This window comes from Mytilus galloprovincialis, chromosome 10 (genome assembly GCF_965363235.1).
Source record: "Mytilus galloprovincialis chromosome 10, xbMytGall1.hap1.1, whole genome shotgun sequence".
Taxonomy (NCBI): domain Eukaryota; kingdom Metazoa; phylum Mollusca; class Bivalvia; order Mytilida; family Mytilidae; genus Mytilus; species Mytilus galloprovincialis.
In genome coordinates this window covers 27,100,481-27,124,738 of record NC_134847.1, presented here as the reverse complement: position 1 = coordinate 27,124,738, position 24,258 = coordinate 27,100,481, and the positions used below count along the sequence as shown (strand labels likewise).

The window sequence follows — 24,258 nt, the reverse complement described above, 5'->3', positions numbered from 1 at the left end:
ATACTAATTTCCAAATACATTAAATCCAGGAAAATTGGTATCTTTCAAAAAAAATGTGTCTCATGTGGATGTTTTCTCATGGATGTATAAAACATTGCTGTACTCCATTAATTTATATGTCAGTGATAGGATTTCAGGAATAGCTTAAAACAAATGCAAACAGAATTCAATATGTGAGTTCTAATAAATACAAAACCAATAACATTTCATTATTGCATAATTTTATTTAAAACATAGCATCATAAAATTTTCTGGTTTAAAGTAATCTTTAAAATAAGTTATACAACTTTTACAATGGAAACAGAAAAGCGGAAAAAAACATTATTTTTAAATATTACAATTAAATCTTATAAAAAAAAATTGTAAGGGTTCTGCTGAACCCAGTGTCTCACCTTCTTTAGCTGTAAATCGCAGTCTCAACAAAAAATGGGGAAAAAATCAATAAAAATATTCCTGTTGATACTATCTTTTAATTGTGAGAAGCTTCTGTCCAAGTTTGGTAAAAAATCAGGATAGTTTATGAATCTAATAAATGTTTTAAAAACTTTAACTGCAGACTGTATGTAATGATAACTGGAAGAAAAAACTAAGTTAATTTATAAGTAAAATACAGATACACAGGAACAAAATTTTAAAAAAATCCTTCTAGATACTAGCTTTTAATCATAAACAAGCTTCCACCCAAGTTTGGTAGAAATCAAAAATAGTATAAATTAAAAAATTAAAAACTTTAACCACAGAGTGAAAGTGTTGTTTCCTGGCAGAAAATTTGAGTCCATTTAAAAATAAAATACAGAAAAAAAGTTTACTTCTGGATACTATCTTATGATCATAAACAAGCCTCTGTCCAAGCTTGGTAGAAATCCAGTATAGTTTAAGAAAGCAATTAAAATTTCAAAAACTTAACCACTGAATGAATATTTGTGGACGCCGCCAATGGCGAAGCCAATGGAATGTAGGATCGCTATGTCTCGCTTATTTTTTATACTTTTTTCTCCTTCCAAAACAAGTGAGTGCATGCTTGTTTAACGTTAGACAATGATAAAAATACAACAATAAAAAAACTGCTTTAGCCACACACAAAATTAAATAAAACTCATATCATAAAAATAATATTTGGAATGGTTTTAAATAGATTCTACATGTGAAATTAGCATATGTTATTTTAAATGAAAAGTCATAACAAATGGAATGAGACAATATTGTACAATTTTAAAGAAATTATGAAAACAATAAATATATTTAGAAATAAATATAACATTAAATATGTACAACAGTATACACAATGTATTCCAGACTTCTATCTTCTACAATATATTGCATTATATATAAATGTCAAACCTTTCCAGCCTATAATGCATGAATACTGTGTCCCTGTTCCTGCAAGCACTTTTCTGGGCTACTCTTATTGTTGGTGACTAGTATGAATGTTTAACACGACTGCAATAAGAAGTCATATCATTCTATCGTATAATAATTCATTTTTTCTTTTCAGTAAAATAGTTACGACTATAGTCATTCCAAGTTCAGTAAGAGCTGCACGTTAAAAAAAAGTGATATATGTCAATTTTCATGTGCATCAAACTTCTAAGTTTTTTCCATCATAGAAAATTACATTAACATTGCATTTTTATCTATTTTTAAATAATAAAATTCAAATGTTATCATTTTCTTAGGAAACAGGGACATCATACTCCATGATTTTTCAAGCTGTTGGAAAGGTGATGTGAAAAATCTGAACTACACTTTGACACTTAATTTTGTTATAGTTTAATCTTTTTATTTCAATAGTAAGATGTTTCTGTTGTATTTGAATGATACTTGGTAAAAAAAATGTTTACCAAGAGTATTTTTGCAACATGCCCAAAAGGAATGCAAAAACAAACACCAATCTACCTTAAAGTACCCTTTTAAAAAAGTATAAACATGTACAACAAATTTATGATACCATTGAAATTCATTGTCTGAATACAGATCAGCATATTAAATAGTCTTACAGCAAAATAAACTTGATAAACAGGTAATATATTTTCTGTGTTGCTTGCCCCACTTTCATGCATTCAATATATGTAAATTAAATCAAATCTTATTGTAAAAAAAAAGCAAAAGTTAAGAAGTGGTTACCTATAACAACAAGTTGATTTGATTTTTGATTTTTTGGTGTTTAAATGCATCTTTTAAGTACCGCATTTGGGCTATTTCATGGCAGCCAGTTTTTATCACTGGAGGAAGAGGGAGTATCCTGAGAAAACCATGACCTTCGATAGGAAAACTGACAATCCTAGTCAATTAAGATTGGAGTCCAGTGCACCTGCAAGAGCAGGTTTCAAACTCACAACTTCAGTTTGGCTGGCTAGTGATTACAGTAGTAACTACTTATAGTATTCAGCCACTGAGCCACCCACAACAAGTTGCACAACAGACCCCAGGAAAATTATCTAGTAATGCTGATTACGGTATTAACTATATTATGCACTTTCAAAGTTTTTTTTATAAATAAGTTACTTTTTCTACCCTAAATTTAACGTAATATCATGTATTTTCTGAAAGACAAAGATCACAGCTTAAAAATCTAATTTAATTACCAATACCTCTGTATAAATTAGAATATAAAAAAATGATATTTTTTACTTATTTTTTAACATTTAAAAACAAAAGACAACCTACTATTAAAATAACATTCACTATTCTTTAAAACAGTTAAAATTCTTAAATTAACATTGAGAATATAAATAGCACTTTTCTGTAAAACTATACACCATAAATAACACTATTTCTGTAAAACTATACACCATTATATTATAAAATTCATTCAGATATCACAGTATAAGTATAAAAATAAAGTAAAACAAATATGGTCCCTAAAGTCTGGTCCTATACACCTTGTCAACAGGGTAAATTAACTTCCCATGATTCAAACCATTGGTTTTCAGTAGTATATGCTTATCAGCATTAAGCAAGGAATTCCTAAAGTATTTTGGATTTCATTGATTGTCAATTTTTAGGATACCAAATTTTGCAGTTTCAATATTGACTAATACTACAATATGTATTGAAGTATTTAAAATGATATAGTATTCAAATATGTGGTATATCTCTAGCTACCCTTGAATCCACAAAAAGTTGGTATCCCATGAGTATTATCAAAGCCACAGTGATATCAGAAGATACTGATCTCATGTATCAAATAGGTACATGATAACAACAAATGATTGTTCAGTATAATACTATTATTATATTGTCTGAAGCAATTGAAAGTAATTGAGGAATAAAATGTATGAAAATATAGTTTTGTTTATCAAGTTTTGTCTGTGTTTTGGGCCTTAAAAGGTGCATAGCAAAACCTTTGCATAACAATTAGAGTACCCTTATCTTGTTTCTAAAGCTACCTTCCTCTATTGATATCAGGACTTAAAGTATGGTTTAAAACTAAATATCTATTAAATAAGTTTACGATCATGAAAACTAAAACATAAACTGTTCAAGGGTAGATACAACCTTATCCTAAGTACAACATTTCAATTATTCTAAGTTTTAAGATCAACTTCTTGAATTGTAAAGAAAATTCTTTCATTGAGCTAAATAAATCATTTTTCCAGCTTCATTACATAGTACATGTATAAGATTTTTTTTTGGATAAAATTGGATATTTAGTTTCTTAACTAATGTTTGTTTTTAACAACATTTACCAAAACAGTTTACTTTAACAAATGTAAACCATTAATTGTATAGGTAAATTTTTGCTTTAAAAAATTAAAAAAAAAGCAGAAAAAAACAGAAATACAATGCTTACTGAAATCAATATATAATGCTATATAACAATGTATAACTACAATCAGTCTGTGCAAAAAAAAACATTAGCACTATACTAGCAAAACTATGGCTTTTGCTATTCAAAATTTTCCCAAAAATCATTCAAGATATTCATTGACGAATGTATTGTCAGCCTTGTTTCACCATCACTGCTGCTGATCCCATGAATAAATCTGTTGTAGAGTGGTCACTGGTTCAAACGTACTTATCCATAAACATGATATATACATATATTTAAAAAGAAAAATCAAACTGAAAATCACAATCTATGCGACCTTTTTTATATATATTCCAGACAATAGTCCTGGACTGCCGTCATCAACTTCCACCCCCTGATTATGCAGTCCAATCTTATTGTCATACGTCCACCATTGGTTTCTGATGTTGATCCTTGCTGTAAAATGGTTGTCTTGCCAGAAGCTTAAAGCATGCACCTGGTACACTGAATTACCCACACGGAACTGCCTCAGCATATCCCTTATATTTGCCTTCTGTATTCTACCCTGATATGCATTTATATATATAAGTAGACTGGTATTGATCATTCTTCTGGTTTGTCTGGTTCCAGCTGCAGATCTATAAATGAAGTATAAAAAATAAATATTAACAGTTTATTTACAAATAAATCAAAGACTGAAATGGCCACAGAATTTTTCTTAAGGCCAACAAATTAATATGTGTGATTCCTATTACATCTTTGAAAAAATAGGGTAGGTAGATAGGGATTTTATTTTCATTTTACCAATATTTTTTTACATGGAGTCTATTGGAGGGACATTCTGACTTTAACAGTGGTTATTGAAAAATGAATAACAAAACATTAGGATATCATAGGCTATTTTTTAGCTTAAAAAATAGGTAGGGTAGGGTAATAGGAAAAACACATCTTTTTTATTTGGCTTAAACAAGAGAGAATATAAAGCATTAGCATAGTAACATTTGAAAAACAAGAATGTGTCCAAAGTACACGGATGCCCCACTCGCACTATCATTTTTTATGTTCAATGGACCGTGAAATTGGGTAAAAAATCTAATTTGGCATTAAAATTATAAAGATCATATCATATGGAACATGTGTACTAAGTTTGAAGTTGATTGAACTTCAACTTCATCAAAAACTACCTTGACCAAAAACTTTAACCTGAAACTCCCACTTTCATTTATTATGTTCAGTGGACCGTGAAATTGGGGTCAAAAGACTAATTTGGCTTTAAAATTAAAAAGATCATATCATAAGCAACAAGTGTACTAAGTTTCAAGTTGATTGGACTTCAGCTTCATCAAAAACTACCTTGACCAAAAACTTTAACCTGAAACTCCCACTTTCATTTTCTATGTTCAGTGGACTGTGAAATTGGGGTTAAAAGTCTAATTTGGCTTTAAAATTAGAAAGATCATATCATAAGCAACAAGTGTACTAAGTTTCAAGTTTATTGGACTTCAGCTTCATCAAAAACTACCTTGACCAAAAATTTTAACCTGAACGGACGGATGGACGGACGGACGCACAGAGGAACGGAGGCACAGACCAGAAAACATAATGCCCCTCTACTATCGTAGGTGGGGCATAATAAGATGTAAAAATATCATAAATAATTTCTCAACAACAGATACACAACTTAACAATGAACTTTAACATACTGTATGTGCAATCCTCTTGTGAAATTTCATGTATCTAGGTTGAAAACTGTGGGAGAAGTAAACAAAACTTGTAAGCACTATCATTAATTTTGCATAAAAATAACTAATTAGTTCCAAAGTCTGGAAATATTGGGGAAAAACCTACAGACATTTACATAACAGAACCTGCACATGCAACATGAAAAAATTGTGCAATCATCATATGAAGATTCAAGGATCAGTATCTATTAAAAAGCTCCACACAGCTTGATACAACAACACAGAGGGTGGACCCTTAACAGTTGGGGCAAGTATGGACACTCTATCCCAGCTTGATAAAGGGATGAATTTGGATTTTGATTAAATATTTGACACAGCATACATGTAGGTTTCTCACACAAAATGAAACTGGTAAAAATATTTAAATATTTGAAATTGGACTTTACCTATTACATGTATTATGTTCTAAATACACATTAGATTCAGCATATCAAAGAATCCTCTATACTTTTTATTTTTTTAATCAAACAAGGTTTTATATTGTAATCCCAACTGCACCAATTTGGAAACTCAACTCAAAAATCTTGTTTAGATTCAGCATTACAAAGAACCATTATTTTTTTGTTAAAATTATAAAAGATTTACTTAAGACCCTTGGACCTTAACCATAGGTGCCAACCCCCTTTTAACACAATCAGTAACAATGTATCAAATTTTCAGTAATTTTGAAAAATTTTCAGTAATCATTCATAAATGTGCATTTACCAAATGAAATACTGACGAATGGTTGCAAAGTGATGTGCAATAACATGATTGGTTAAACATGTTATCTGTAGTATGTATTCTATTCATTAGTTGTTCATTAATTATTATTTTATTTGTGCAGACAGCCCTGACTCGGACATTTTCGTATTATCAAGGAGAAGTAGAGAAAGGGGGAAAGCCACTTCATAAAATCATGTTTGCCTTCTCGGAAGTCAGTTAGTTACAAACAATAGGTTGATAACTTCCGAAAAAACAGAAGCATTACATTGGCATTTTCTAAATACCGGACCGGGAAAAGCAAGGATAAAAATCTGTATTTTACAAAACTGAACTTCAGCGACCAGGAGTCAGTAACTATTCCACTATTGACTGTAATAGCATAGTTTTGATCGTAAATTCAGAAAAATTACGGAAATGTTTGGCATCTATGCTTAATGTGGCCCCAATTTCAAATATTTATATACACACGAAAGGGAATCAGGACAACTTGTAACCCCACACCCCTTTTTGAAGACATGCAAAGTCAAATTATTTTCCATGGGAAATTTGTTTAATTTTGGAAAAATTGCTGGATTTCCATCCATTTGTCAAACCAAATTTTCATCTGATATAAAAAAAAAATCTGGAAATCCAGCACCTTCCAGAGGATTTGAGTCTGGAACTTGCAACCTCAAATTGATACACAATAGCTGTATTTCTAAATTTTCAGCTTTAACAATTTTCAACAACAATTTTGAACAACTTACAGATAAAAAACAACAAATTGTAGCAATTTAAAATACCATCAACATTTGTCATATCACTTACATCAACTATTTTTTTTTAATTTATTAAACTCAAGAAAACAATATACCATAGGTTTACTACAAAAAAGGGGATGGGGCATTGTTACATTAGAAATGTTTCTATTCCATAGACAAACAATCAGCTGTATACAAAAAAAATGTCAAATAGTGTTTGTAAATGTATTACTTAAAGAGCACAAACAACACCCTTTGTGAACACAACTAACATACTTTGAAATACTGCAAATCTTTAAAACATCAATCAATAAACAACAATCAGTACTTACAGTTTCCATTAAAGCTCCATAAGTTACTTAAATTATATGAAATTGAAATTTTTTAAAAATCAGTTATTTTGTCTTCAGTTAAAGAAGAATTTGGAATAGATAGTTTTTTTTACCTGTATTAAACTTTTCTTTGATTTTAAACCCCCTATATATGACGTATAAATGTAGTATTTTGCATTTCCTAAATTTGTCTTTGAAACAATCTTTTTTCCACAGAAAACTCCTTTTTTTTTTAGGAAATTACCTATGTCTGCACTCTTTGTTTCAACATTTTCAGGCTTTTTTTTAATTTTTAAATACATCATTGAAGTAATATTGTATTTTGCTTAAAAATTTGAGTTGGAGTTATCTTTCTTTGTTCATGATTGTACGTTTGTAGTTTGATCTATTTGTATTATTAATACATGCATTCATTACTAACCTGATAAATTTAAAATTTAATAAAATTAAATTTTCTTGACAAGTATGGTTATTCAAATACATATCATACACAACTTTGTTTATGAATACATATAATCAATAAATTGCCTGATATTGAATAGAAAGGATTTTAAAAATAAAGATCCCTTCACTGCAATATTTTATTTAAACTATCAAATGTAGTAGTGATAACCCTTGGAAGATATAGATATCATGTCAGTAGGATATGGCTTTGATTTATATCACACAATCCTTACCCGAAAATGAAATTGGAATCAATTCTATAAACTATTTGCTCTTTAACCACTTTCATGACCATAATTATCATTTCAAAATAATTTTTTTTATTTCATATAGGTAAAAACTTATTCTTGTAGTAGCCAATACTTTGGTTCAAGTCTTCAATACTGATATCGTTTCATAAAAACTTGCTGTTATAAATTTTTGAAATGATTCTAATGCCTAGTTCACACATACATTCGAATGCTAATTGAATTCGATAATAGCGTTCACACACTCTTCCTTTTTAATTCAAATTGATTTGAATTGGCTAAATAGCATTATCAAATTCGCTTTAGAAATGCGGTTTTGTTAATACAAGTTAAAAGTAACGTTGTTTGGACAGTAAAGCACATTTGATGTGCATTGCAATTCGAATTAGAATTAACATTTTGACGTCAAAGGTTTCTAATGCAATTTAAACTAATTCAAAATTGTAAATGCGAATCGAGTTCGAATTACATGTGAATGCAGCATGAAAAGTAATGTATTCCAATCATGCATTTTTGGAACCTTTTTGATCTTGTTGCTCTCTTCATTTGTTTTAGGTTTGGATTTCAAAATATTTTGGTCACCAGCATCACTGAATGGATATGAATTGTTTAAATGCTTATCTTGTAAATTAAATTTGAACAATAAATTAATATAACTGATTTTAATACTACCTTGCACAATGACTACTGGTACATGGTTCATTTTTCCCCTTGACATGATTGTTCAAGTATCGTGCTATATATGTTGCTGAAATATCTACTTGATTGCTGAAATATAAGATATACATTACTTTATTTAAATAAAAGCAGAGAATGAGTGGGCTTTTTCAAGATATCAGGCAGCAACTAAAATATGACTAAAGTCCTGCATCTCTAGATCTGGACTGACATTCCCAACTTTTTTTTTATATTGAATGGGAGCCTTCTTCCTTTTATCCTAATGTTGTGTTAAGATACTAACTTTAGCAAAATTAAGGAAGCTAAGTTTCCTTGTACTATAAGGATTCCTTTTAAAGTTAAATGAATGACAGTTTATACAAAGAAGCAATAGACCATTTTACAAAATGTTTTATGTAACAGTAACCTTGTCATTGACCTGTACTCAAAAATCACTTGGAATTAAACCTATTGATATTAGTTAAATAATTAGAAATTTATACAAAAGCATTACAAAAGATATGTTTTAGGCCCCTTTCTCTCTAAAGAGCCTGTGTCGCTCACCTTGGTCTATGTGATAGCAAACAAAGGACACATGGATTCATGACAAAATTGTGTTTTGGTGAAGGTGATGTGTTTGTAGATCTTACTTTACTGAACATTCTTGCTGCTTACAATTATCTCTATCTATCATGATCTTTTCCCAGTAGTTTCAGAAGAAAATATTTTGTAAAAATTTACAAAATTGTTAAAATTTGACTATAAAGGGCAATAACTTCTTAAGGGGTCAATTGGTCATGTTGACTTATTTGTAGATCTGACGTTGCTGTACATTATTGCTTTTTACAGTTTATCTCTATGTATAGTACAGTTAAAGATTACCAAAAACGGCAAAATTTTCTTTAAATTACCAATTCAGGGGTAGCAACCCAACAATAGGTTACCTGATTGGTCTGAAATTTCAGGATAGATAGATTTTGACCTGATAAACAATTTTATTAATCAGATTTGCTCTTAATGCTTTGGTTTCAGAGATATAAGCCAAAATCTACATTTTACCCCTATGTTTTATTTTTAGCCATGGTGGCCATCTTGGTTGGTTGAACAGGTCATCGGACATATTTTTTGAACTAGTGATTAAATTTGGCTCAGTAGTTTCAGAGGAGAAGATTTTTGTTAACAGATGATGATGGAAGAAGACGACGGCTGCCAACTGATAAGAAAAGCTCACTTGGCTCTGTGGGCCATGTGAGCTAAAAAAAAAAAAAGTGGAATTTAACATTTTTTTTTCTATTTCCTAAATAAAACATTTGTAAAACATAGTATACTATATGTACTAATTTAAAACTAAAATTAAAATTCTCCAACACTGGACAGCAATTCATGCAGGTCTTAACTGGAAATATAACAAATTAATAAGGAATATGAAACATGAGGTGTTAATCATTCTAGATAGAACTGTAAACTCATAAAATATTGCTAGTAAGTTATCAATAAAATAACGGGACAAAGTAGATATCTCAATATTAAGAACTTGCACTCTCAATCTAATACTTTTATACCTATATGCATACATTTTCCTGATTTCTCAAAAATAATCTAAAATGTTCATCCATTCTTGAAAACGCTTTGCATTAATAAAAGTATGCAATTATTTCTGAATTTACAGTTATTATCTAGCATTATTTTTTAATTGGGATGAAGGTGATAACAGGAAAACAAGTAAGTCAATACTTTTGCTTGAACTGATTCATCCAGCATCTATCTTTAAACAGCTATCTGGGTCTGTTCAGAAAAAAAAAAAATGTGTAAAAACAAATTTTGTGTTTAAAGGTGTATACTCCACTGAACCATCTGCTTTTGAGACTTTATAAAACATAACTAGTGCATGAGCAAAAGGTTTTTGAAAGAACGTTTAATCCTTTTTCTATAAAAGTTAATCAGAAGATGCCAAGACCTTGTTGATAAATATTCCCTATTAACTTCAGTCTTCACAAATAATACATTCTTCATAATAGATTCTAGGAACATATGTACTAACATTGTTTATGCATTCCCCTATTGTGTTGTTATGCTGTGTGGTCATTTTTGTATTCTTCTTTCAATTTTGCTTACATGCTTTGTCTATATGCCATTTTGTTCTATTGTGATTTAGATCATAACATAATGCAGTACCCCTAGTTTTGTCATTTTTACCTATTATTTTTGTCTGTTTTGTTCACACATTGTTGGCAATGTGACTGTCACCATGTAAGACGTTTAGCTACATGTAGCTTTAAAACCAGATAGTACATTGTATATCCCAACATTGTTTACATTTTTCGCCAAAGTCCTATTTTGTCTTTTAATAGTCAATATTCAAGATAAAAGACAGAACTTGTATTTATATATTATTAGTCTAAATGTATTTTTAACTATAAAGTTGGTGTTGATTGACAGATAGGGTAATCTGTCACAGTTTTAACTCAGATACCCCTATGTTGATTGTGGCCAAGAGCAGGGGTTCAAACAAGTGCTGGTCTGGTGGTCCGAGACTAGTAGAAATTTTATGATAAAACTCACTGATTGCATAGCAATTTCATTTTGTTTGCAAACAAATTTTCCTGGAAATCAATTTTTGGAAGGAACGCCGGACAAAAATCAATAAGCGTCATTCAAAAGAAAGATCGTAATAAAATGTATGAAATTGATAAAAGGAAACGTAAATATAAAAGATCGTGAATTGTTAAATTATATAATAGAAGTCAATCACAATTTAGTGGAATTTGTATAACATGTGAAACATTTGTCCTGGCTATTGCAATGTGGAACATTTCTGGGCAGAGCTCTAGAAGTCCGAGTCAAGCACCCAATGGTCATCGTCAGGTATGTGATGATGTGAAAGATAATGTTGACATTTTTTTCTGTTCCTGACCCTGATTTTGATAAAGAAAATCATTAAGATTATCAAAGACTTTATCAAAATTAGGATCGAAGCTCACTCTTTTTATTTTCTAACATATATGTCAAAGAAAACTTGAAAATAAAAGTAAAAATCTATCATTTACATAAGTATTTGTCAAATGAATGTCATTTTTGCAGGACCAGTAGATTTGCAGCCGGACAAGTAGATTTTTCAGTCCACTGATCTGACTGGCCAGTACACAAAAAAGCTTAAGTTTGTCCCCTGGCCAAGAGAATAGCTCATTTGTCCCCTTGGCCTAGGTCAGCTAAAACTATGTATCTATATCTTACAATATTGTTAATGGACACTCAATCATTCTGCGACGAATAGTTTGGCATTCTTGGTTGGTACATTTTGTCACTTCGTTGATCTTGGTATCTCCAATTATGGCCGATACAACATCAGCTTCTCTTTGAGTATCTCCATTTGGTCTGTATCTATTTTGAACCATTTGTTGGATATCAATAGTAACAACATCAAAATTGCATTGAAGAAAATTCCATGCAATTTCCAACACCTAGAAAATAAAAACCCTTTTTTAAACAATTATAGCAGCACAAAATTGTATAACTGAAATCTGTTTAAAAGAAATAATATTTTCGTTTCAGTTTAAAAAATACTGACACTAATTATGCAGTGTCCATGGTACACAGATGATGACCCTACTTGCATAAAACATCATAAAGGTCTTTACATAACTTATAAGAAATTCATTTAGATAAACAAGAGGCTCCTAAGAGTCTAAATCCCTCACCTGGTAAAAGGATACAATTTTTATATTTACTTCTGCCTTTATTGTTTATAACAGTTATTTGCGTATTTGTAGATCTTAGTTTCTTGATTAATATACATCATTTGGTATCTTGTATTAATAATATGTTTAACCGTTTTAACTTATTAATTAAAAATTTTAAAATAAACGACTAGTGTGCAACAAAACGTTTAATCCACATCAGGTCTTTTAGTTGTAGTTGTTTAAATTTTTATTCTGCACTCCTGGCTGTTTCAGGAAAATCTGTATTAACAACATTCAATACTTGATGTGTTTGTGAATTATGTAAAAAAAACAAAAAAAACAAGTAGCACTGAGTACTAAAGTTGCTACCATTTTGCATAACCAAAAAACTACCAAAAAACAATCTGAAAATCTATATCTTAAAGGAATTCGCAGAGACAAACATTTCGTATTTACATAATTTTTCATTATGAACCACTTTCAACATAGCTGGAAACTTTTAAAATTTATATATCATTGTTTCTGTTACTGTATCATACGATCCTTAATGATAAATATTTGGGTAATCTGCAATCAATTCCATCATTATGCTAATATCTCACATATTGAGTTACAAATCTAGATTCTACTGATGAGAAAGGTACAAAATGTAACACTAGGCCAGTGAGAGCTGTAATATTAGTTTATTAGAGATGGTTCAGTGGTCTAGAGCTCTGAGAGTCAGTGCAGTCAGTGTTGTGTCGATATCCCAATAGCATAAGTTTAAATTCTGGTGAGGGAAGAACAAAAATTTGTTCTATTTTTCTCCCATGATCCATGTGTCAATGATCTGACTATTGGAATTTGGAATGCATCAATAGCAATATCCTTGTATTATATTTACTCTACTCTGTGTTGCAGACAAGGTAAGTATTTCCAGGTCCACCCAGAATAAACTCCACCACAAATGTGGGGTTATTTTTATTCAAACTTGCCTGCCATTCAAAGAAGTTCACATTATCTTAGTCTTACCCAAATAAATTAGTTAGGGTCGAATCTGGATTAAAAAAGCATAGTTTTAACAGGTATAAGTCTTCATGACAAAAAAATTAAAACATTCAATTGACGTTCAACTCATGATATTAAATGGACTCAACTGATAAATATTTAGTGCATCGTTGGACTCACCAGTCAATAAAATAATGAGTTCAGACATATTTTTGTGAATTCTGGACTCACAGACTTGACTTAACATGCTTAATGAGAACACTGCCCAGTGTTAAATTTCATAAATCAATGTATATTTTTGAGTTGCTGTCTTGAGAAAATTTACATGTATCTTTTAAAGGAATCTCAATATATTCATATTTATTATATAAAAAGATTCACATTTCAATAAGCATGATAAGGGACTTAAAATAAAATAAAAGACAGAGGTCAAGAAATGTATATATATGCTTGAAATGCAGAAACTGATTAACCAAAGTCCTATCAATATTTTATTGAGAGAACAATAAATCAAGATGAAAATGGATGGAGACAGGCCGGAGAACTGTTTATCATGTTTATCTAATTTGATTAAAACAACTAACCTGTACTCCTGTTAAGTCTCTTGTCAAATGGTGAAGGTTTGCTGGATTTTGAATTGCAGCCAATGAGAGAACAGTCATAACTGTATCCGAGGAACAAACATCTGGTCTGTGTGGTCCAGCTCTAGGTGTACTTGGTAGTGCTGAGCCTACAATACAAATAAGGGAAAAAACATATGTTTCAAGCTGATCTTTGATCTAGTATCTATTAAATTTCATTCAAATGCTTCAAATACACGTCTTAATCTATTGTTTTCCATATTCTTCAGATAAATGTCATATTGAAATTGTATTTTTTAAAGCTCCAGAAGTCACGGATGTCTATTAGAGATTTTTGTTATTGAGCTGATGTGTCATGGACAAATAGAAATACTGTATATTATACATGTACATTTATTTGCATGCATATTTGAATTACACATGTTTATACTGCAATCAGCTATTTTACTATACAGATAAAGCTATACGTATAAACGTTAGCTTTATACGTCAATGACCCCAACTAACCTATAAGTCCACCTCCTTATTGTATTTCATCAACAACGCCACCTCACGACCATGGCAAAGTAAAGTAACAATGGTAAAACTTTTATGAATTTAAACTTTTATGTCTTCAAATTGGTTATTTATATACCATGATTATCAAATGTTATTAATTAAGTTCATTTTCCCTTTCTAATTCCTTAATGTCAATGTCTTATCGCCTGGACTACGCTCATAGGGAAACACCCCAAAATGGTACCCCAAGAGGGAAATTCCAAACACCTTTATTTTTTTCATTTTTTATTTTTTTTTCGATTTCAGTATAAAGACAATATGCGTATAGTGTCTTGAAATATGAAATTTATTTGTATTCGGCACGAAACAGGAAAATGCTCGTTAGAACCTTGCATTTTCCCGTTTCTAAGCCTCATACAAATAAATTTCATATTTCGAGACACTATACGTATATTGTCTAATTATTCGCAATGAACAACAAATTCAGAATTAAGATGATACATAACGCTACAGGGAGATAACTCTGTAAAAATCAGTTGAATATTTTAATCATGTTTTATTGTTTTAAAGGTCAAATATTAACATGATTAAGCTAAAATCTCAATGATCAAAATTAGTGTTTGTCAAACTGCTTTAAAAATGCTAAATAGAATTTTCTGATATTGTGTGAGGTGTACATTCGGTTTTTTTTTTTTTTTTTTTTTTTTTGTCAAAAAGCAAACATGTCAAACAGTTGAAGTAAATATATATATTTTCCTTTTATAGTTTTAAAGTCAGGAAAGTAAATTAAAAGAGCCAAATTAATATTAGTCAAAATGTTAGGTACCACCTTAAATTAAAGAGACAATAAAATACATGTATACTAATATATGTTCTTACCATGATGCTGACAATGTTGTTGTATAATATTTGCAAGATTATGAGCCGCCATTGGTTGGCCATCCATTCTGATGGGATCTGACACCATTGCATTTGATACGGTAGAAACAGCAGGTCTGTTGTTAAACACTGTGTTATTTAAGCTACATCTTTCTAGTCTGAAATACATGTACCTGTTACAAACACTGTTCATTTGCAACATAGTAGCCAAAGAGTTGTTACTAAATCTTTCCACAGGCAAACCAAGAAGGTTTCTCATATTACATGTATTTGATCGGGCAACTTCCTGCCACAGGAAAACATCCTGTTCCCTAATTACTATAGTTTGGAAAGATGTAGGTAGATTTCTTCTGTTACCCCGGGCAACTTCCTGCATCAGAAAAACATCCTGTTCCCTAATCGATGTACCGGTAGTATGGACAGATGTAGGCAGGTTTCTTCCGTTACCCAAAGCAACTTCCTGCTGCAGGTAAACTTCCTGTTCCCCAATCACTGTAGTACGGACAGATGTAGGCAGAATTCTTCTGTTACCCCGGGCAACTTCCTGCAACAGAAAAACATCCTGTTCCCTAATCACTGTAGTTTGGACAGTGGTAGATAGATTCCATCTGTTACCCCGAGCAACTGCCTGCCATTGGGAAACAGGTCTGTTTCTGCCGTCAGTGTTGCCTGTATTGTGTACAGCTTCTACTTGGTTATGTAACATCAATCCATTGTTTTCCTGGTCATCTTCTTCAAAATAATTCGTAATCAGTCCTTGTGGATCTACATTATTATTTACTTGAGTAGGGATTGGATATTCAGGATCCACCCTAACAACTGGGTTAGCATCAAAATAACTCCATTGCTGTACATGTAATTGTTCGAACAAAAACTTGTATGATTTTATTAAATAACCATTCTTTGCATGTAACTTTTCTATGCTAAAATTCTGAGAACTACCATAGCTGTATCCGTCAAAAAATGTGTATAGCATGTTCTTTAAGTCGCTTGTTGGTTTATCAGAATTCATTAAATCTATGTGGCCAGGGAATTCCTTAACCAGGCTATCTATGCTATCAGACAAGGGATTCTGCTTACTATTGTTATAGTTTACACACATAAGGAACTCATGACTTTTGTAGCTGCAATATTCTGTTTCATGACGTTCATTGATAAAGTATTCTTCAACAACTAACCTTATCTGAAGCATATTCAATTGCCTCATATCAAACAATTGTATCTGATTACTACTTTCACCTCCTGCGGATACCTCTAATTCTGTAGTACATGCAACTTCATCATGTTCCTGGCTAGAACTAGTATCATCTGGTAGTGTTTTTAAATTCCTTTCAACATGTTCTTTGCTTTCATCTGAGTTGCTTGTGGATATGTGTTGAAGCGAAAGTGGAAAGTTCAAGTGTTTGGGTAAATCCAAATCAAGATTAATGTAATCAGATGGTTCCTCTGACAATACTTTAACATCACTTGTGCCTTCAGCATGTTCAGGTTGCAAAACCTTTTGGCTTTGGTTAGGAATATCTTCATTTGCTACTCTTAACATGCTTAAGCCTGTGTCAGACTGGCCCATGGCTTGGGGATCATCAAAATGAATATTCACTGGTGGACTGTCCTGCTGTGCTTCACTTCCTCCATTATTCTTACTGCCATAATGCATATGGTCATAATTCTCCTCCCTCCCAGGACTAATTTCTTTCTGTTCAATACTTTCATCTGACACTTCATCATCTTTATCAGTTTTCATTGTCTGCTTAATACCACTGTGTTCATGGTGGTTGGAGTTAATAGTATCCATTTTTCTTGTTAAGCATAAACCTGCAATTAGAAAATTTGACTCTTCTATATATATATATACTTGTACATGTAAAATGAATAAATAATTCAAATAATCACAGAAGAAAAATTGAATTCATATGTGAAAAGAAATGCAATGTTCATGTGTAGATAACCATGATGACATGCATGTTTTAGTAGTACAAATTACCAAGGTAAAGCATACCTGCCAACTGTCACTATTTACAGGGGATTTCCCCCATGGAGGCTCCCAAATTGAAGTTTTGAAAGAGCAATTTTGTCTAAAATTTAAACAAAACAATTAATTTTACAATGACTTTAGGATTCTTAAAGTATGAAGAAGCTAAACAACAACATTAAAATGTATTTGCAGGCCCCCTTGAAGGTTATTTTAGGACTGTGTCATCCATGTTGCATGCAAAACCCCCATGGGCATTTGGAAAAGTTGGCAGATATGGTAGAGTCATAAATGCCACCAGTCTTGCAATTCTCCTAAAAATAAAAGTGGTCATGATGACATCAATCATGTCAATATTGTTATTCATAAGGAAAAGTGTTAATAACTTATCTTCATGAAATCAAAACAAATTAATAAACAAACATGCTAAAACAAACTCACACCACATCTTCCTAAATCTATAAGCCTACATGTAGCATGATTATAAAACATGATAAACCAGGTGCTCCGCAGGGCGAAGCTTTATACTACCGCAGAGGTGGAACCCTGAACAGTTGGGGCAAGTATGGACACAACATTCAAGCTTGATACAGCTCTGAATTTGGATTGTGATCAAATTTTTGACATACTATGAGTTTCTGACACAAAACAAATGTAAAGATCTTACAAATCTATTGAGCAATATTGTGCAATTAAAGATTTCTTCCTCAAACTTTTTAAAATTTGGAATTTGAAAAATTTGGGGGAGAAAATTGAAAACTGCTACAATTTTTTTTGGCAATTAGTCCAAAACCTGACATTTCTTTACACATAATTTACAAGAAGTGTAAGTGAGGTTAATCAGAACAAGCCTTACATTGTATGTTAAATGTTTTTGAACTATCTCCCTTACACTGCTTTTAAATTGTCTTAATTGTCCATTGACCAGAAAAACCTAGTTTTTCACCTTTCTTGGCCCATTTGACCCTAAATCTAAAAAAATGTTGAGTGATAACCCCCAAAGTCAATACTAACCATCCCTTCAAGATATTGAACTTGTGGTATAATTTCAAAGAGATTCATACACTTAAACACAAGTTTAAACAAGAGTGCACATGCTGAAATGTCTCTCCTTCTTTACTAATCATTGATATTATGTTGATAGACCCAAATATAAAGCTTTATTACATCTGTCACAATAACTCAACATTAACCAAAAAAAGGAAACATTGAGCAATGAACCATGAAAATGAGGTCAAGGTCAGATGGACAAAGCCAGGCAGACATTTACAGCTAACAAATCTTCAATACAACAAATATAGTTGACTTATTGCTTATAAATTAAGAAAAACAGACCAAAACACAAACACTTAACACTTAGCAATGGACCGTGAAAATGATGTCAAGGTCAAATAAAACCTGCGTAACCCACTTAAAGATCATAAAATATTTCAGTACACCAAATATAGTTGACTTAATGCATAAAGTATTAGAAAAAATTTTAAGGGTTCCGCGGAACCCAGTGTCTCGCCTACTATTGCTGTAAATCGCAGGCTCAACAAAAATGAGGAAAAAAATCAATAAAAATATTCCTCTTGATACTATCTTCTGATTGTAAGAAGCTTCTGTCCAAGTTTGGTAAAAATCTAGGATAGTTATTGAATCTAATAAATGCTTTGAAAACTTTAACGGCAGACTGTATGTAATGTTAACTGGAAGAAAATCTAAGTCCATTTAAAAGTAAAATACAGAAAAAATGGAGTTATCTTTTTACAAAATTTACCCTTGGAAACTATCTTATGATCATAAATAAGCTTCTGTCCAAGTTTGGTACAAACCCAGGAAAGTAAAAGAAAGTTATTAAAATTTAAAAAACTTTAACCACAGAGTGAATGTAATGTTTCCTCGCAGAAAAACTAAGTCCATTTATAAGTAAAATACGGAAAAAATGGAATTTTATTTTTACAAAATCTACTTCTGGATACTATCTTATGATCATAAACAAGCTTCTGTCCAAGTTTGGTACAAACCCAGGATAGTTTAAGAAAGTTATTAAAATTTTAAAATCTTTTAACCACAGAGTGAATGTAATGTTTCCCCGCAGAAAAACTAAGTCCATTTATAAGTAAAATATAGAAAAAATGGAATTTTATTTTTACAAAATTTACTTCTGGATACTATCTTATGATCATAAACAAGCTTTTGTCTAAGTTTGGTACAAACCAAGGATAGTTTAAGAAAGTTATTAAAATTCTAAAAACTTTAACCACCGAGTGAATGTAATGTTTCCCCGCAGAAAAAACTAAGTCCATTTATAAGTAAAATACGGAAAAAATGGAATTTTATTTTTACAAAATTTACTTCTGGATACCATATGATCATAAACAAGCTTCTGTCCAAGTTTGGTAGAAATCCAGTATAGTTTAAGAAAGTTATTAAATTTTCAAAAACTTTAAGCACAGAGTGAATATTTGTGGACGCCGCCGCCGACGCCGCCGACGACGCCGCCGACGGAAAGTAGGATCGCTTAGTCTCGCTTTTTTGACTAAAGTCAAAGGCTGGACAAAAATAGACCAAATCTCAAAAACTTAACTTTGACCACTGAACCATGAAAATGAGGTCAAGGTCAGATGAAACTGTCAGCTAGACATGTACACCTTACAATCAGTCCATACACCAAATATAAAAGACCTATTGCATATAGTTAAATAAAAATAGACCAAAACACAAAAACTTAACTATAACCACTTAACCATAAAAATGAGGTCAAGGTCAGATGACACCTGCCAGTAGGACATTTACACATTACAGTCCTTCCATACACCAAATATACTAGACCTATATTGCTTATAGTATCTGAGATATGGACTTGACCACCAAAACTTAACCTTGTTCACTGATCCATGAAATGAGGCCGAGGTCAAGTGAAAACTGTCTGACAGACATAAGGACCTTGCAAGGTACACACATATCAAATATAGTGATCCTATTACTTATAATAAGAGAGAATTCAACATTACAAAAAAACTTTTTTTTCAAGTGTTCACTGAACCATGAAAATGAGGTCAAGGACTTTGGACATGTGATTGACGGAAACTTCATAACATGAGGCATCTATATACAAAGAATGAAGCATCCAGGTCTTCCACCTTCTAAAATATAAAGCTTTTAAGAAGTTAGCTAATGCCACCGTAACCGCCGCTGCCAAAGCCGCTGGATCACTATCCCTATATCGAGCTTTCTGCAACAAAAGTTGCAGGCTCGACAAAAATTACAGCGATCCATTTACTTAAACAAAAGTTATTGTCCGGAAACAAAATGTGTCTTCGGACGACGACATGGACGACATGATCATGATGATGATACCATTATACGACGCAAAAAAATTTTGCGGTCGTATAATGAATAAGAAATAATTTAAAGGGCTTAACAGAAAGTCCAAACGGATATTTACTCACCATGCTTTCAGAATTACAGAAGTCAAAAAATGAATTTAATATATAAATGTGTGTTATTTGAGTCAGGAAATGGTGCATTATGTACATGTACATGTAAGACTTGTTTAGGTCTATTTATGTTGAGGAAAAATATCAGCGTCATTATATGAATAACAAGTCAGTTATCACTATCATAATCAGTCATTAAGCATTTTTGTTAAGTCATGTGGGTAGAAATACTGCAGCAACATAACATACGCTGTATAGATAAGATTTTATAGATAAAAACTCTCTTAAAAAAAAATGCAGCATTAATCGTCAAAATCAATTACCGGTACATGTCATCGCAAAGTGGTGTTCAAAGCTTGTTATGTTAAGGATTATGTACCCTTCTGTTGTTTCATTATGCTAATCATATGGAAATTTTATAGAAAATCCACAGCCTTTATCCTTGTGCTATCATATTTGGCATTTTGATGACTGACAGATATAGGATTATTGCATGCAGTGCTAGCATTGGTTTCTTTAAAACAAGTTTATTGATGTAGTTGTTTGTTAAAACAAATAAAAATATGGAACAAATCAAGTACACAAATGCTAGCACAAATTTTATCAATTTGATTTGTCCAGCTAAGTGTGCTGTCAATTTAAACACCTAATCATGCTAATAATTTCTCACATGATGAATTTTGTAGTGTTTCTAAATTTATTACTAAATTTGGTTGGAAAGATTGGATTGATAACTTATGACTAGTTCCAGTTACCAAACATTTTTTTTTTTATTGAATTGATGAACATATTATTCATCATGTTCATGTTTGAAAAAATAGGGTCGGAAAAGGGCAAACAAACAATATTTCAATTTAGGCCTTATCAGAATTAATGTTGCAAATATTTACTTGCTGTGTTCTATTACTTAGGTATGACCTGAAAAAACACACTGAGTCCGTAAACAGCAAGCTTTAATCAAAGAATGTCATGATCTACAAGATCAAATGCTTTTTTAACATGTTTAAAGTCCAACAGTATTGCTAAGTTTAGATTACCATCATTCATTTCTTGCAGCCTGGAAAAAGTTTGAGAAACTCTAAATTGATGTGAGAAAAGTCCCAGAAAATCGGAAGATTCTTGTAATGGAATTTGTGTCAAAAAGGTAAATAGGAAAATAGCCTCGAGTAATCAATGAAGATGTTAAGGATTAGACTGTATATATACACATGATATACAACAATAAAAGATGATTGGCATTTACCTAGTAATCAACTAGCTATAGTTAAATAAACATGACTGGATGAATAAAAGCGGCGTTTTGCATTTGCACCGATTTTTTCTTTCAATTGCGCTGATTTTTTTTCATTTGCACGATTTTTTTACAGGTAAATTACAGGTAAAAGATATAAGTGTATAAATATGAGTGCCAATGGGGCAACTCTTTATCCCAGTCATGGTATTGGGAGTCGGAAGAAAGGTGTCGAGCAGGATAAGTCAATATAAAAGCTTTACACTTAGTTAAAAAATTAGTAAGTTACTTTAAAATCGAGAAGTAAAATGACAAATTATAAATCTTTTTTCAGCATTCAAATCCAAAAAAATCTTCAACGGAATACATTCAAATCTTTAATCTGTTCTTCACGGTCGAGTGTTTATAGGCAACACATCTAATATAATAAAATATATTCTTTTCTTGTGATTTAGTCTCTTCTATATTTGGCATAATTGTAGATAAAGGAGTCCATCTCTTCTTTGTTTAGCTCATGTACTGATGTGGGTATTTCTATAGTTGAGTTCGCATTTTAATATACGTAATGGCCTGTATTTTCATGATAACATCTATAAAACAAATATGTTTTGTTTTTATACTCTGTGCTTAGTTCATGTAAAAGTATTAACTTACCTACAACTTACCTATAAATCCAATTAGGAGAAAATATAAAATTGGCGCAAATGAAAAAATGAAATCGGTGCAAATGAAAGAATGAAAATTTTCAAAATCGGCGCAAATGTCAAATGTCATACGCCCAATAAAAAGTGATACTGACAATGGAACAGTTGTATAAACATCGACTTGGTGATACATTGTAACATACAGTTTGCATTTTGTCAAATTATAAGACAAACATCCTTATTTAGGTATTCCATTGGACCAGATAGAAAACATATAAAATTTGAGTTGATTTTATTGTCTTTGAGGTTCAGTATAAACTAAGTGTTTTCAACTGCATCAAAATTTATTAAAGTATCAAATTAAAGAAGACACAGTATCTAGCCAAATTAAAAAATGGTGCAAGTCCAGTGCCAAGAGTCAAGACATGCTTACTATTCTTCATGCAAAGCTGACTATGGTGGCCCTAATTACTTGACCAAAAATATGGAGACAGCTACCCACAAGAAAGCCCACAACTTTATATCCATTCAATACCTTCTGTTACAAACATGATCAGTAGTGGTACAAAAGTTGACAATGTGGCTAAAGCAGATGTACTTTTTGCGAACTATGTATGATTAGACCGTTGGTTTTCCCGTTTGAATGGTTTTACACTAGTAATTTTGGGGCCCTTTATAGCTTGTTGTTCGGTGTGAGCTAAGGCTCCGTGTTGAAGGCCGTACTTTAACCTATAATGGTTTACTTTTTAAATTGTTATTTGTATGGAGAGTTGTCTCATTGGCACTCAAACCACATCTTCCTATATCTATGTATGATGGCTGATCACTTTATCTTGAATTATTTAAAATTATGATGAATAAATATTTGAACTTATCTTCTATTTTACTAAGTAAAAATGGCTATGTAGGTGCTTGAAGGTATGTAATCATTGTTGTGTTTTAAGCAAAAAGGAAGAAATGCAGTTTAAACACGCAGGAAAAAATCTTGTGTACGTCAATAAAAAATCTCAAGCTGTGAGGCCCAAACCCCAACTGAAAATTTCCAAATCTCCAGTTGTGGCTTGACAACTCTGACACATGTATGCATATGAAACACAAAAATGCACTTGTACACCTATATTTCAAAAGTTTTGAGATGACAATAATTTTTTTTTTGTAAACGGAGAGCAGGTATATCTACTCCACAAATTTATATCGTCACCACCAGGATTCGAACCCTGGTCAGTCAGTGCATTAACCCACTGAGCCAAAGAATCGATTCCCTAGCTCAGTTGATTAAAACTTACTATAAATGTGCAACCTGTACTAAGGGGAAGCAACTCGGCTACACTATTCTCCCACCACAAGAGTCATCATATTTTAATAAACAGAGAGCATGTATCTACTCTTCATATTCATATTATTACCACCGGGATTTGAACCACGGTCATCTGCGTGAAAGTCAGTGCGTTAACCAGTCCTTACACGGTCGGTGATTCCCTAGCTCAGTTGATTAAACTGGCTATAGCCTATATATGTTCTACATGTACTAAGGGGAAGCAACCCCGATACATTTTTTCCATTTTCAAGTTTTGTTAAAATTTGTACTGTATGTCAACTGTTTTTTGTCTATCATTGAGCTTATATGAGTATTTACCATCGTTTTTCTTCCCTTAAATTGTTATATTAAACCCGCAATACCTTCAAAAACTACTGAAACATAAAACCTAACCGGAAATGAAAATTATCCGGTCTCACTAAAT

The 24,258-nt window shown here is 31.6% G+C and overlaps 1 protein-coding gene across 1 annotated transcript; it reads right to left on the bottom strand.

Moving 5' to 3' along the window:
- Positions 1-206: 206 nt before the first annotated feature.
- LOC143047298 (uncharacterized) lies at positions 207-24,244 on the bottom strand. The gene is made up of 6 exons (XM_076220336.1): positions 24,153-24,244; positions 15,245-17,059; positions 13,871-14,016; positions 11,854-12,080; positions 8,635-8,730; positions 207-4,389 (listed from the first exon to the last, which is right to left on the bottom strand). The coding sequence occupies exons 2-6, from the start codon at positions 17,037-17,039 to the stop codon at positions 4,080-4,082; spliced, it is 2,574 nt and encodes an 857-aa protein (XP_076076451.1). The 5' UTR covers positions 17,040-17,059; positions 24,153-24,244; the 3' UTR covers positions 207-4,079.
- Between the last annotated feature and the right edge of the window lie 14 nt (positions 24,245-24,258).

Coding starts and splice junctions, on each gene's coding strand:
- LOC143047298 (XM_076220336.1), bottom strand. CDS start 17,039: ATGGATACTATTAACTCCAACCACCATGAACACAGTGGTATTAAGCAG. Junction 14,017..15,244: donor ACAACATTGTCAGCATCATG/GTAAGAACATAT, acceptor TTTGTATTGTAG/GCTCAGCACTACCAAGTACA. Junction 12,081..13,870: donor GAGACTTAACAGGAGTACAG/GTTAGTTGTTTT, acceptor TTTATTTTCTAG/GTGTTGGAAATTGCATGGAA.